The sequence below is a fragment of the Marmota monax genome, unplaced genomic scaffold (genome assembly GCF_021218885.2).
Source record: "Marmota monax isolate L192 unplaced genomic scaffold, Marmota_monax_Labrador192_F-V1.1 WCK01_AAM20220418_F8-fsc00020, whole genome shotgun sequence".
NCBI lineage: Eukaryota > Metazoa > Chordata > Mammalia > Rodentia > Sciuridae > Marmota > Marmota monax.
The window spans coordinates 22,824,657-22,840,012 of record NW_026692912.1 but is presented as its reverse complement, the minus strand read 5'-3'; the positions used below and the strand labels follow the sequence as shown (position 1 = coordinate 22,840,012).

Below are 15,356 nucleotides of genomic sequence, written 5' to 3'. Positions count from 1 at the left end.
GAGCCACAGGCTTGGCATGAGCCAGCACGTGAGCGCCCCCTGGTGGAGGCAGCCCAGAGGGCAGGAGGAATCCATTAGGGTCCTGGTGGCCCCCGGGCAGCTCCTGCAGGCAGCTCGGTATCCCATGGAACAGATATGTCCCCTCCTGCCCCAGCTGTGACCACCAGTGGCCCAGGCCCAAGAGGACAGAGCACCCAGAGAGCTGAGGCAAAGCAGATGACAGTGGGGGAGGGGCAGGGCTTGGGGGAGAGTAGCCACTGGGCTGCTGGCACGCCAGCCAGGAGGGACTGTGGGACTGCGCTGGGGGCCCACGTCCCTGCAGGAGACAAGGCCACCCTCCCTGCTGTGGCGCTCTGTGGTTAGGCAGTCACAGCCACACCACACAGGCGGGGACATCAAAGGGCTGGGCCGTGGGAGAGGCCGGGCTGGGCAGGGCAGCACCCCTGGAGGGGGTGCCTGGATCTCATTAGCAGCTGGGGTTGGGGCAGTTAAAACAAAGGAACGGGTGGGGGCCTCCCCGGCCTCCCCACTCGGGCGCCTCTCTGGGTGGACTCGGTCTGGAGGGCTGTTTGTGGGGGAAGGATGAAGCTCAAAGCCCCCCCCCACGCCCCCTCCCATCTGCAGCATCTCCCTGACCCCAAGCTGGCGCAGGCCCACCCAGGAGCAGCCCCAGGGCGAGGTTCGGGAGTTTCTGGAGGGCACCCCAGCCTCTGCCCCCCACACTCACGCAGACACTCGTTGGCGGCTTCGGCTGTACCGCGGGCCCAGGGCCGGTCCTGGAAGAAGGGCAGGCAGCGCTCGCAGTCTATGCCCGTGGTGTTGTGCTGGCACCTGCAGGCCAGCCTGCCCGCCTCATCGGGGCCACAGGAGTTGGCGTGGCCATGACACTTGCACCTGGGGGAACATGGGCGGGGTTACCGCCAGCAGCCCCCACGGGAGGCGGGGTGACCCGAGTCACTGCTTCACCCTGGCCTCTGCTGAACACCTACTGTGCGCCTGCCTGGGGCAGCATGGAGGGCTCTGGGGCACAGGTGAACCCACGTGGAAACCACGCTGCCCCTTCTAATGGGGGATCAGGCACCGAGAGGCAGACTACAGCCAGCTCATAAGTGGCTGTGCAGGAGTCCCACCTGGGGGCTGCGAGGGCCAGGAGAAGGCCATCTCAGTCTCCCTGCAGGGGCAGTGGATGGGGACTAGGGAGGTCACCCAGGGAGCTGCCCTTTAACTGCATCTAAAAGGCAAAGAAAGAGTCACCTGCACAGGGACAACTCTAGACGGTCCCGGATCCCCAGACTGTGCCACCAAGGGCAGCCCTGGGCCCATGTCCCACGACACTCACAGCATCAGGAGACAGGTGGGGTGGGGCAGGAACAAGGAGGTGCTCTGGGTGCTCCATGGATCCCAACCCTGTGTGGCCACCAGCCCTGTCCCAAGGAGCCAGACCGTGATGTAGGTCAGGCTCCATTTCACAGTGGGGGAAACCGAGGCTCAGACCTCAACAGCGAGAGACACTGAGCGGCTGGGCTCCACAAGCTGCCCTCAGCAGACGCTGACAATTGTGACCACGGCCAGGGCCCGGGCATCCTTCAGCTTGGGGACGCAGAGCGTGGCAGAGTGCGCAGCACTGCTTGCTCTCCAGGGCCTGGGTCAGGGCAGGAGATACCCTGGTATTTCTGGAAAGGTGAGGGGGGCCCCAGGCAGTCTCTGGGGACAGTGGTCATGGGGGTAGTGATAGGGACTGCCCACCTCTGAGAGGGCGCCTAAAACCCCTCCCTCCCCCAAGAAGTCCTCTGACTCATGGAGGAGAGTGAAATCCTGTCGGCCTGGGGACACAGGCTGTCCCAGCCACCTGCCCCCGGCCGAGAGCAGCCTTCCCCGGCCAGCTGTGGGTCCCAGGGTGGTCCAGCTCCAGCAGCTGGGGCCCAGATGTCCTCTGGCCTGAAGCCCCCCCAAACAGCAGGAGCTGGAGGTCCAGGCTCCCCGCCCGTGTCCTTGACCTGACTGCGCATGGGGATGGGAAGCGGGGCAGAGGGTCCTCTCCAGGACGCCCAGCTCTCCCCAGAGCACATGGACACCCCGGGGTACAGACTCTGGGCCTGTGACCCTCTGGCCTCTCCTCCCTAAGGCCACCCACGTGTCCCTGAGTCATACAACAACCCTGCTTGCTCCCCAAGCCACCACTGACACCTGAGCTGCTCTCCCCTCCTCTGGCCCTTGCCCACCTCCCCGCTCGCCTGCCCGGGCCGCCCAACCCCATGACCCCACGGTTCGGCCTCCTCTCTCCCCCACTCCCCACCAGCTCTCGGGTATCTCGACAAGCTGACCCTGTTACTCCCCTGGCCAAACCCTCAGCGGCTCCCCATCGACAGAGGGATGAGAATACGCTGGGCCTGGCCCTGACCCGCTTCCAGCCACGGGCCTCCCCGAGCCCCAGCTTCCCTGGCTCTGACCTCGCGCCTCCTGTCTCTGCCTCCTGTCCCTGCTCCCAGGGTGCCCTGACAGCCTTACGAGCCGTCTGGTTCGGGTCTGCCACACCACGCTGGGTCAGAAACACGCTTAGGCAGGGTCCCAGGGAAGACAGGCTTGTGCCCTCTCCCCATCACGGGGCTGCGTGGGAGGCGCTCTGGGAGGCCCAGATGACAGACAGGCTCTGACTTGGGACAGCCCCTGTCCAGGGTGAGTGTGGACGCTAAGAGAACCTGGTCCAGGGCCGGGAGTGAGGCCGGGTGGCAGAGTCACTCTCTGGGGCTGGCAGGAAACATTTCCCACATGAGAAGGGGAGGGAACAGCAGTTACCTGCTGCCCCTGGCCATGGGGGGGCGCTCAGCCTGGTGGGGACAGGAGGAGACTCTGTGATGACCTGCAGTGCCTGGCAAGGGGCCAGGGTCCTACCCCCCCACCACCGTACAGCTGAGCTGGCATCTCCCTGCTACACATCCGCCACCAGCAGTTCCCATCGGCCGGCATCCTCTTCCTGTGCGGGGTCTGGGTGCTGGGACCTGGCACCCACCTGCCGCCCACGGAGAAGTCCGACACGGCGTAGTAGTAGGACTGGAGCACCTTGGGGTCCTTGAAGATATCGTCCCCAAACGTGTTGAGCCGATCAAGAGAGACGAGCAGCTCAGTGCTGGTGACCCACTCCTGGGGGAGGGGACAGAGACTCATCAGCAGGTTCCTGAGCATCGCTCTCAGCCTGCTCTGCTGGCCCGTCCAGCCGCCTGTCCTGGGTGGGCTCCTGGGACAAGTCAGACTCAGGGGGATCCCGAGACAGTGGCCTGGCAACAGGCCACCCACTGGCTGGGCAACTTGGGGGACGTAGCTTGATGTCTCAGTGTCTCCATTTCCCTGTCTGTGAAATGGCAGGACAGTGCCTCCCTGTGAGGGCATCCGGCAGATCTGGCCAGCACTGGGGAACCTGGCACCTGCCCAGGATGGAGTGGAGGTGCTGGGGGTGGGCAGGGGCTGAGGCTGGCCACATAAGACCCTGGCACGCAGGTCCCTTGCCCTCTCCCAGCCACTCCTGAGCACGATGCTAGAGGTCAGCTGGCGTGAGTTCCCAGAGTCCTTCTCCCATGCTCCCCAGGCCTGGCAGGACTTAGGCTCTGGGATTCTCATCTTCTCACTTGCTGAGGGTCAGCCCCTGCCCCAGGGGACATCTCTCCCATGAGAATGTGAGCCCTTCCAGAGTGGGGACATGGGGACGTGGGGCCCCTGGGTTCTGCCAGGCACGTTGCGTGGACTCGCTGATCACTCGCTGATCAGTGAATGAGCACCTTGGGGGAGGAGCTGGCGAGGAAGCGCGGCCCACGTGAGGGCTGACATTTCGGTGCCTGCTGTTCTAATCAGGCGGCTCTGGTGGAATGTTAATCAGCATTTAATTCAGCCCAGGAGCCCCTGCTCTAGCAATCAGGCCCATCAGGACAGAAAATGAGCTTCTGGCACAGCCTGTCTCCCCGCGTGACTCAGGCGGCACCTCCCCTGCTCCCACTGAGCACACAAACCCGGCCTCTGCCCAGGATGCTTCGGCCCAGAGAGGGTTGTGCATCGGCAAATGCCACAGGAGCCCTGGCACAAAGCTGAGTTTGTGGGTCTCTGTCACTCCGAGTCACCCAGCGCAGAACTGCTCAAAGGCCATGTGGATTCAGGGGTCTGGTCAGGGTGGGGAGCCCAGCTGTCCATGCGGAAAGCTCCGCTGCTGCTCTCTGCCCAAGAGTGGCAGCTGGAGTGCCCGAGCCAACCCTGTGCCCCGCGGAGGTACAGGGGCAGCTGGCTCCAATGTGCGGTGGAGGCTCCGGGCCTCAGAGGCTACAAGATTGTATTCCTGCTCTCCCAGAGGAGATGAAGGCTCAGCCAGGGTGAGCGCTCGATTCCAAGTGGTGCCCCCAGTGCAGGGCAGAGCTGGGCCTGGGGTCTAAGTGACCCCAGGGCCCGAGCTTTAATCACTACCCTAGTCCACGTTCCTACATCTACTCTGCTGCCCTGGGCATACCAGGGGACCCAGACAGGCAAAGACCCAAGGTCGCAGCTCATCAGGGACAGAAGAGGACAGAGGGACCCCCATTGTGTGTCTGCCCTCTGGGTAAAACATGCCCATGTGTCCAGAGGGCAGGGTGTGGCTGCCTTCCATGTCCCTCTGACCTTGCCCTCTGCCATACAGAAGCAGGGGAGACCCGTCTGGAGAGATCACTTCTCCACCAGGGACAATGTCCAGGACACGAGGCAACAGGTCAGCAGAGGCAGCGCCTCCTTGGCTACCCTCCAAGGAGAGCCCAGCACTCCAGGGCTCGGTGGGCTTCCCTGTTGGCAATTCTCTGCATACTGTCACACATGGTTGCTGGAGGGGGAAGCCCTGTCCACAAGACCCCGCCAGGAAAGGACAGCTGGGAACTCCAGCCTGGCTCCCCTGACTCTCTGCTGACCTTGATCTGTCCTATGTCACTGTAGTGAATTGTCTCTGTGAGGAGAGGGGAATTTCCAGCTGTGTAGGTCGTGCACTGAACCACGGAACCTGAAGGTGGCCTTGGGGACCCCAAGCCAGCACCCTCAGGTCTTCTGGTGCTGGCATGGCCAAGCGGGACACAACTGTTTGCTGGGCCTCAGTGTCCCCTCTGGAAACAATCAGGACCCCCACTTGTTAACCCAGACAGGCCAGGGAAAGCCGTGGAAGTCTCTAGAAAAGGAGATGGCAGTTCAACTCGCCTGCGGCCTGTCCGAGCCCAGGACAATGACTCGAGGGCCATCCAACGTCCAGCAACGTCAAGCAGACTGATGCAGCTGTAGTGGTCATGCAGGAAAGTGGACACATGGGTGCCTGTCCCGGCCCACAAGCCTGAGTATACCCACGTGGGTTGGGTTGGAGGGACCCATAGGAAGGACAGAGCCACCTGCTGTTCTCCACCAGGGACAAGACCAGGGGACCACCGTGACCACTGACCTTCAATGCGGGAATGAGCGCCTTCTATCTGCCAAGCTCTACCCATGTCCATAGCTGCGCTCTCCTATGGCTCAGTCCCGTGTGACTATTAGCATTAAAATTCATTAAAGGTAAGTAAAATTCAACATTCAGATGCCTGCCCAGTGCACGCAGCCTCGGGGTCCACGCCAGCACCCAGGGAGAGAAGAAAAGTCAAGTCTGATTCCTCCGTGACACCGGTCACACCTCAAGTACTCTGCAGCCCCCTGAGGCCACTGGCTACCATGCCGGACAGCCATCCAGAGACCATCCACATGAGGAGCTCCCAGTGGCCTGGGCCACCTGACAGCAAGGCCTCTCGGACTCTAGGTCCCCAAAGCTCACACTGTTGTCACATTTTGCCATTTGATCCTCGAGAGCATCCCGGAGACACGTGGCAGGCCCTGCTAGGGCGTCAGAGCTGCTCTGGGCGGGGGGGGGGGGGGGGGGGGGGGGGCCGGGGCCCCGGCCTGCTTTCCCACCCTGTGCAGGAAGCCAAGGCCGGTGGGGTGTGGCCAGGGGGAGAGCACTGCCCCAGTGCACGAAGCCCGGGGCAGGGCACTGGGGGTGTTGTGGGGATCCTGGGACGAAGGCCAGGGAAGGGACACCTCCCCTGCCCGAGCAGCCCCCAGCCACGCCCATCCCAGGCACTCACAGACCTAAGGCTTCCAGGTGACCAGTGTGAAAACAGGGCTCTGCTGTCCCCTTGGAGGGGCATCCCGCCTGCTGCCCCCCACCCCCTGAGCCCCGCTGCTCTCTGACCTGCAGCCCGGGGCTCTCCTCGAAGTTGTAGGCGCTGGGCCGGCCCTCCAGGGTGGAGAAGGCCACGTTGCCCCCGCTCAGCGGGGAGATGTCGCTGAACTCGGAGGTGCAGAAGGCCAGGCGCTCGTCCTCGCCGGGCCGCAGGTGGTGGCCCTCGGGCCGGCCGTAGGTCCTCAGGCAGGAGGCGCTGTAGTACTGGTAGGGCTCCCAGGGGCCCCCCGCCCGGCTGCGCTTGTAGATGGCGAAGCTCTCAGGCCGGCTGGTGTGGAACTTGAGCCGCACGTAGGTGATCTCGTAGGCCTTCCCTGAAGCCGGGGAGATGAGGACTCTTACAGACAGTAAGAAAGGAGAGTCGCAACCCTGGTCCCCGGAGAGCTGCCCTGCGAAACCCTGGGACAGGCCGCTAGAGGCGTCTGGAGCTCTGGGCTGGGAGCGCACCACCGACTGCCCGTGGCCGTCAGGGACCCAGAGAGGACTGCACGGATTCCCAGCAGTCCACCGTCCCTCGTCTGGCTGGACGTGTTCTGCGCGGGAATCCGCACTGTAACGCCCCCACGGGCAGCCGTCTCTGTTTGCCGAAATACCTCCAGCAACAGGAGTTACCACGTCTGGAAAACGCGGCTGCACGGTTAGAAAGTTACTCCTCTCACTATACCCCGACCACCTGACCCTCCACCCAGGCCTGGCCCCATTCCAAGCACCAGCCTAGATCCAGGAGAAGCCGGTCACAGGACCCTCCTGGTGCCGTGATTAAAGGAACCGAGTTTTCAGGCCGGCACCCCTGGGTTCACTATTTTTTTTTAGTATTTAGTTTTTAGTTGTAGGTGGACACACAGTATCTTTATTTCATTTTTTTTTAATGTGGTGCTGAGGATGGAACCCAGTGCCCCTCGTGTGCTGGGCGAGCGCTCTACCTCTGAGCCCCCGCCCCGCCCCCCCCCCCCCCCCCCGTGTTCACTATCGACAGTTTCCTTTAGAAGAAGAGACCAAGGCCCCCAAGAAGGTCTGTTCCCCACAGAGCCCCCACCGCCTCCCGCCCATCCCGCTGCTCTGCTGCCTTCCCAAGGGACCCGCTGGTGTGCCTCTTCCCGACACATTCTGTGATGTCCATCAGGAGCCTGCAAGGGCCAAGTTGGGGTCCCCTTCTCCCTTCTGGGTCCCTATCTGGTGACACTTTGAGGACATTTTGCTAAGTGAAAGAAGCCCGTCATGAAAGACGGATCCCATAGGATGCCCTGGCATGAGGTCCCTGGAGCGGTCACATTCATAGGGACGGAATTCAGCCCCCCATTGAATGGGGCACCAGGGGCGGAGGGATGGGGCCATCAGTGTCTGGGGGGGACGTGGTTTCTGCTTTACCAGATGAAAGGAGTCCTGGGGGTGACGATTGCCCAACAGTGTCAACGTGCTTAATGTCATCAAAATGTCCACTTAAAAGAGGCCGAGATGTGAACGTTAAGCGTTCACCACACTGAAAGAAAAACGTAGGGCCATAAATCTATTGGTCCTCTGAGAGGACAGCGGGGTGACCTGGGCAAAGAGCCGCAGGAAGGTTTCCGGCCTTTGGCAAAGGAACCCATGCGGGCAAGGACCCCAAAGGCAGGACAGCGTCCACCGAGGCATTTCACACAGGAGGGGCCACCTGGGCCTGGGGAGCGCGGGGGACTCAAGGAACATCAAGTCCTACAATGACAGAAGCCATTCCCTCGGCCAACAGCTTGTCATCAGGGGAACACCCAGGTCAGAATGTCACAGGGAGAACAAAGGCCCAGAGTGATGCAGCGGAGTCTCCATCACAGATCCCCGAGTCCCCGGAGGGACAGCTGGGGTGGAGGGGGACACCCAGAGCTCAGCCTGCTGTCCCCGGGGCAGGGAGTGATGTCCCCCTCGGTTTTCGGCTGTTCCTCTCCTGAAGCTTGTTCTAATTTAAAAACTGAAAACACATTTTTTACGATTTTCAAAGAAGCAACCGCCTGCCCTGTTCCCTTTTAAGATGTCTTTCCAGGTCCGCCCGGCACAGCTGCAGCGTGTGGCCCCTAGCGGAGCAGACCCGGGCGGCTGGGACCTGGGCCAGCAGGGTTCCGCCCACCCCTGCATTCCTGGAGGCCGCTGCAGGTGAGCAGGGCCCAGTCCTCAGAAAACGCCCAGCGCCGGCCGGACCCCTCTGGCCCCCTCTCAGACGGGCTCGGAGCCTGGAAGGTAGCTGGCAGCTGGAGCCGCCTGGGAGGGGCGCGGCTGGGACCCATGCGAATGCCAACCTCCTGCTCTGGGCACGCCAGGCGTTTCCCTTGCTTGCCACGCCAGGAGGTGAGAGAGACGGCATGTCAGAGACGCGGCGGGAACTGTTCGTTACAAGAGTTAATTAGAAGGACGGAGAAAGCAACTTAATCCCTGTTTTTAATGAAAAAATTTCGGCCAAAGGCAACCAAAAGGCTGGGGAAGGAAACAGCCCCAAGACCTTGTAAACAGTGGCAAGAATGAAATTCACAGCCACAACCCCGGCCCGCATGGGCTCCAGGAGCCAGGGAGGCTTCAGGGTGATTGACTCAGGTACATTCTTACCAGGACAGCTAAGCCAAAATGTCACCCAACTGTGAGTGGGGAGGAGTGCCACTCTAGACAGCATGACTCCCTCACCTCCAGGCCACCCTGCCTGGAATGTTGTTCCCTGCACTCCCTACCTGGCTGGCTCCCAGGCATCCTGACTTGTCCCACTGGACTGAGCGCCTACTGTGTGACTTGCTTTCTGCGTGTGGTACACCCAAGCAGCACTTTACTAAGGAGGAGCCCAAGGCACAGGGAAGGAAAAGGACTTGCCCACCAGCTTACAGAAGAGCCGACACCCTACTTAACCACGGGACCCCGAAGCTGCTGCCTGGAGCCGGCTGCCCTCCCCTGGGGACTCTGTGGGTCCATCAGTGCCACTCATCAGTGCCACCCCCTGCCAGCCTTTACCTGCTGCCCAGTGCAGGAGCTGGGATGGCAGAGGGCCCTGCAGGCTGAGCGCCAGAGGCATGGACAGTCCTACAGCTGGGACATATAGCCTGTCAAGAGTGACACCGTGACAGCCCTAGCCCGGCCAGCCCACATCCGGCACTGACCAAGCAGCGTGAGCCCAAGAGCCAGGCTTATTTTGGGAAAATGGAAACAAAACAAAGCCCTATAATTGGAGCCATCTGGGAGCAGGGGCCCGGGTGGGGCGGGAGGGGACGCATGGGAGAGGCTGCCCGGCCCATGGCGGGCATGAGAACCCGGCCGAGAGCCGCTGCCTGCACGCGGGGATCAGAGCAGGGTCACCAAGGCTACCGTCTGTCCACCGCTGCCGGTCCTTCCTCTCCCATCCTGACTCTCAGCAATTCTGAACATGGCGAGCCCCGTGAGGAGCTGGGGACTCTCCGTGAGCACAGCAGGACAGCAGAGACCCGGGTCCAGCTGCACCGAGCCTGGACTCGAGGACATCCCGGCTCTCCCTCTCCAGACCCCGTCTCCGCCCCCATATGGAGAGATGGTGGAGTCTGCTCTCTACCTGGGGAGAGCAAAGGGTTTTGTCAGTGCTCACTGCCCAGGGCTCTGTGTTAGGGTCCTGAGGTCCAGAACGAGCTGCGAGCTGACCCGAGTATACAGACCGCTCGTTTGCAAGGAGGACAGGGCAGTTGAGAGCACCGTAAGAAACCCCTAATAAGCAGATGGCCCCGGCTGGGCATGCAGGGGGCACTGCGTTCCACCCTCAGCACCACGTAAAAGTAAAAGAAGATTTTGTGTCCACTTAAAACTAAAAATAAATGTTAGAAAAGATGCAGCCCCTGGGGCTGGGTAACAACGGAGAGAAGGGCAGATGGTAATCCAGGGAAGGGCAGGGCTGGAGAATACCAAGCGGGAGCTCAGTCACCAGTGTCTTGCTTCAGTGCACAGGGTGACCAGGGAGGAAGGAGGCACCTCTACCTTCACAACAGGCACGAACCACACTTGACATCTTAGCCGTTTGGACATGTACGGCCCAGTGGCACTAATCCATGCCTGTTGCCGGGAACTGTAACCACCACCCACCTCCACAACAGGTCCATCCTCCCAAGCAGGAACTGTCCCCATTAAACACTAACTCCCCTGGCCACCCCATTGCTTTCTCTATGAATCTGCCTAGGGACCTGGTCTAAGTGGGATCAGGCAGAACTTCCCCCTGTGATCAGCTTATTTCACTTGGCATGAGGTCCTTGTGTTGCGGTTTGTGTGGGGATTTCCTTCCTTTTCAAGGCTGATTAATATTCCACTGCAGGGACAGACTACATTTTTCTTATCATGACCCATCAATGGACACCCGGGTTCCTCCGATGGTGACCATTGTGAGTAACACCACTGCTCACCCTCCGGGTGCCTTTACTGTGGGACTCAAGGTTTGGGGCTCTTGTATGACATCGAGGGCTGGCTGATGTTCAGGAGTCTGCTTAAATTACCTGGGCCAGGTGAGAGGCACCGTGGAGGCTCACATGGGGACGTGATTCCAACAGGCAAAGCCAGGGCGGAGGTGGGGCAAGAGCACAGCTGGGGGAGGTCTGGCCTGGGCACAGCAGGCCAGGGAGGCGGGCAGAGGGCTGGGCCAGGGAGAGGCCCTGCTGTGAAAGCCACAGCTCCAGGTGCGGATGCTCTGGAGGGTGAGTGGCACCACCTGATGTCCCTGAACCTGACTGGGCAGGGACTTGAAGGGAACGCCTCAGTTTCCCCACCTGCCACACGGTGTAGCAATGCCAGCGACGAGGGCCTGCAAAGCCCTCGGGCAGCGCCAGGCGTGGCTCAGCGGCCATCCTGCCCACTCATCTGGGCAGCCCAGGCCTGGCACCCTGGCTGGGAGCCCTGAGCCGGGTGCTGGGTGCAGGTGTGGAAACAGGCCACCCCTCTGCCGCTCGGAGCTGGGTGAAGCCGCAAACCCAGAGCTCACACAGCGCCAGCCAGACCGTGGCGCGGGGCGGGGGCTGCAGGCACAGGCAGGCCCGGGCCATGCTGGAGGGCAGAGGGCTCCTGGGCAAGGCGCCCCCGGCTGAGGGGCCAACGGGTGCTCGTCTCCCGGGCACAGGAACTGGCGCACGGCAGCCTCGGGCCACTCTGAAGCCCTGGGGCGGGGCAGGGGCTGTGCAGGAGAAGTGAGGGGGCCGGGGATGTCCCAGAGGCTGCAGGAGGCAGCTGAGCCCCTCCTGGGCTATGGGACGTCCCACTGCAAGCCCCGGAGGGGGTGAGGGGACCAAGGCCAGCTGGGCCCAGGGGGCGTGGGGGCCGATCCTACGGGTGGAGGCAGGCGCAGCAGGGCCCTGCCTTGACCCCCGGCCTGCCTGGGGCCCAGTGTTCCAGCAGAGCCCCAGGGAGAGGGAAGGAGGACCAGCGCCCGCCAGCCAAGGCAAACAGGCCGCCCACTCACAGGAAGAGCCTGGAGACCCAGCTGGCTGCACGCTCCTCTGGGCTTCAGGTCCCCCGACGGCCACCCCTCCCGGGCCAGGCTCCTGGATGTGGCCATCCAGCCCTGCTGTCCCCTCACTCCCTCGGCTGGCTCCCTCAGGGCCTTGCAGGTCCCCAGGCGCACAGAGCTGCTTCTGCCTGCCCCGCGCCCCCTAAGCCCGGCTCAAGGCAAGGGGAGCATCCTGACCCCAGGTGGAACACCCCGAGGAGGACCTCCCAGCTCTGCCCCCAAGGGCCCACGGGGCCTCGGACAAGGGCTCCAACTCTCAGAGCCTCCGTTTCCCCATCTGTAGAAGGAGGTGCTGACCCAGCACATTCTTGGCATGCGAACAGCTTCTCTGGACGCTCTGTCACCCCAGTGACCGCTTACGCCCCCACTCTCCCCACCCGCCACCAGGCCCCAGCCCACCAGATCCCCGGCCTCAGTGAAGGCCTGGGAGCTGCCAGACCCGCTGTGGCCTTTCATCTCAGGCAGGAAGGCTCAGCTCAGCCACTGCTGGATCTGGAACAGATGTCGGAGCTGCAGGGGGCTGGGAAAGCAGAGACCTCCATCCAGGCCACCAAGCCTCCCCCCACCCCCGCCACACCCTGGACCAGAGCTGCCGCCCACTCTCCCCTCCCAAGAGACTTCAAAGGGAAGGGGAGCAAGCAGAGGTGGCCTGAGACTGGGTGGGTGGGGGTCCCAGCCCACCTTACCCAATGATCAGGGCCTCCATGGGGGACCCCAAAGCCCTAGACCTCTCCTTCCCCTGATATTCTGCAGGCCTGGCTTAGCCTACAGCAAATCTGAGTTACCTGGAACCCCAATGAGCCAAATCTGGGGCTGCTGTGGGCCCGGGCGGGCTGTCTCCTGGAAGCAGGAGCATTTCCTGTTCCCCACAGAGAGCCCTCCTGCAGGGACCACGGGGCTGCTGGCCACAGGGCTGTCACGCTCCCACCTGAGCTCTTAGAACTAACTGGCTTACGGCTCCCGGGGGGCAGCTCTTATCCCCTCCGCACAGGTGAGGACAAGCAGCCTGACGTGCCCGCGAGCAGCCGGGCCTGAGTCCACAGCCCCACTTCACATTTCATGATTGCTATTCCATTCTGCCCCCCAGAGCAGGCAGAAGAGAACCGGAGCTGGGCCCAGACGCCAGGATGGAGGAGCTGACCTGTCAATCACTCATTCATTCGCGCGTGTGTTCTGTGTTCACTTTGGAGTCCCTCCATGTGCCCTGTGCCGGCCCAGGGGAGACACGCAGGGGCAGCACACCTGAGCTCTTTGCAGGATCCTGCAGTGCCACCTCTGAGCCTCGGGACCTTGCCTGCAGGAGAATCAGGACCAACCTTCTTCTAAGGGTCCGAGGCAGTGTGGCAGTGTGCAGGGAGGCTGCGCAGCGCCCAGGCCGGCACTGCCCTAGGACCAGAATGTGAACGTGTCCCCCCCCATCGTGTCCCCCAATCGACTTTCCCACATCGTTTGTGCTGGGCGGAGTCCCTTCCTCTGGCGTCTGGACCCCACTGACACATGTGACACCCTTTGCTATGGAACACTGTGTCTCCCTCGCAACCTCCCACCCCATCCCAGATTCCTTCCCCTGTGGCCTTGGGGTCCTGCCAGCCCCAGCCAGCCAGCTCTCCCAGCCTCCCTGCTGACTTCCTGTCTAGGTAGAGACCAGCCCCATCCAGAAGCCTCACCTAGAGTTCCAGATAGTCCCAGAGAAGGTGACAGATGCGACATGGAGAACTGAGCCAGCCCTCTTCCAGCAGCTGTGTGTTCTGCTGAGGGGGCTCAGTGTCCTCCCCACCACCCTTTTCCAAGGTCACCTCCTAGCTCTCCTCAGGGCTCTGTCAGCCAGGCCTGGGGAAGCCCAGCTCAGTTGTGGGTGGTACAGCTCTTGTTAACTTTATGCTCTGACCTCTGATGTCTGCAGATGTCCATAACCAGCTGTCTGCCTTTAGAAGAAAAACTTAACCTCTCTGATCCCCCAATTTTTCATCTGAAAAAATGGGGACACAATTCCATCATTCCCTTATCCAAATTCATTGGTTCCAGGCATGGTTCGGATCTCTAAACTTCCCCAAGTAAAGAAAGACAATGCAGGCTTCATACTATATATTGTGTTATCCCCAATCATTTGCTCTGGGGCTACAGGCTGTATTCAAATGAGATTTCAGTAGCAAAATGTACAAATATTCACTCTTTCTAGAATAAACAAAGCTGTGAGTAGCCTCAGGTCAGATTTAGCAGCCAAAATGAGTTATAAAAATACCCCTGAATTGCCAAAGCTTTGGGCGATTTTGATGTCACAGATAAGGAAGAGTAACTGGTGAAAATACGCTCCCTGAGAGAGTAGCAGAGGCTGAATTAGTTAACTGTTCGCATGATACAGGGCGCGTGGCAGGGGACCAGGGAGGACACTGGACAGCACTGGACTTGGAGGGAGAGGGAGCACTCCAGTTCCCTGCAGTGGGGCCAAGTAAGGGCTGGGTGGAGACTCTGATCCTGATTCCCAGAGACCTGAGGTTTCCTGCACCTTGGTAGGCGGGGATGGAGGGGGTCATGGGCAAGGCAGAGGAGAGGTCCTGCCAACTGGTCCAGCTACCCAATGGCAGGATGCAACTTGGTCCTCCTGCCCAGAGAGCTGAACAGCTCTGATTGGGTGGTAAACGCCTGGGTTCCTATTCCCAGGGCCTCCATGCAGACGCAAGAGCCCACTGAGACAAGATCCCAGATTAGGAGGGTGGATGGACTAGGTCACTCCTGGGGGTCATCTTCCCCTCCTGACAGCTCTAGGTCTAGGTTGGAAAACCATTACCAGGGAATGTCATTGCGCCCAGACCCACAGCTCAGCAAAGGAACCCCAAAAGGCTTCCTGACTCCCACCCCCAGCCCAAAGGACGCCCCTCAGTCTATCCTTCCGGCTCCTCAGGGCGCAGGTCACGTTCCCGAGCCCTCTCAGGGTGCCGCAGCCGCGCCCAGGGCGCACAGGCGCCGGGTCCTCTGCCCCTGCCCAGGATGGGACGGGAACAGGGAGGCGGTGGCCGGCCGCGCTTACCCAGCCGCAGGGTGATGTTGACGGAGTTGGGGTACTGCACGCCGAAGGCCATGGACGGGCTCTGCCACCAGGTGCTCTCGTCCTGGCTGTGGAAGTCGGTGAGGTAGGAGGCGTTGTGGTGGAGCCGGGGGTCCGCGGCGTCGCAGCGCTGGCACTGCGCCCCTGCGCGCCGGGCGCCCACGTGCGGGCAGAAGTCCTCGGGCGGGCTGCCGCACGTGTGCGAGGCCTCCGCGCGCCGCCCGAACGCCGCGTTCTCGAACACCGGCAGGCAGCGCTGCGGGCGCCCCGCGCCGTCGTAACACGCGCCCATGCCCGCGCCCGCCCGCTGCGCCGCCAGCGCCAGGCCCAGCAGAAGCGCCGCCGCCGCCATGGTCACGGCTCCGACCCTGCGCTCCCCGCCGCGCGCTCTGCTCTGCCGGCCGGCGGGCTCGGTGGCCGGACCCGCCCTCCCCGGCGGGCGGGACCGCGACGGGCTGGGAGGGCTGGAGGAGGGACCGGCGGGCGGCACCCCGGCGCCCGGACCGCTCCGTCCCTTCGCGCTCACCCCCATCTGGTGGACGTGCCCGGGAGTGCCCGGCTGGGGAGTCCGCCGAGCTGCCTCCTCGTCCGGGCTCTGCTGGGGGACCCCAGACCCGGGGCCTCGGCGTCCTCATCTGCAG

The 15,356-nt window shown here is 62.3% G+C and overlaps 1 protein-coding gene across 2 annotated transcripts in view; it reads right to left on the bottom strand.

The window, feature by feature from the left end:
• The window catches only part of Lamc3 (laminin subunit gamma 3), a 51,482-nt gene extending 36,389 nt beyond the window's left edge, over window positions 1–15,093 (bottom strand). For both annotated transcript variants that reach the window (XM_046451882.2, XM_046451883.2), the window contains exons 1-4: window positions 14,698–15,093; window positions 6,215–6,519; window positions 3,011–3,141; window positions 728–894 (exon numbers count right to left, since the gene is read on the bottom strand). In XM_046451882.2, coding sequence (XP_046307838.1) covers window positions 728–894; window positions 3,011–3,141; window positions 6,215–6,519; window positions 14,698–15,067 — 973 coding nt within the window. In that variant the 5' untranslated portion in view covers window positions 15,068–15,093. The remainder of the gene's footprint in view (window positions 1–727; window positions 895–3,010; window positions 3,142–6,214; window positions 6,520–14,697) is intronic.
• Window positions 15,094–15,356: the final 263 nt, after the last annotated feature.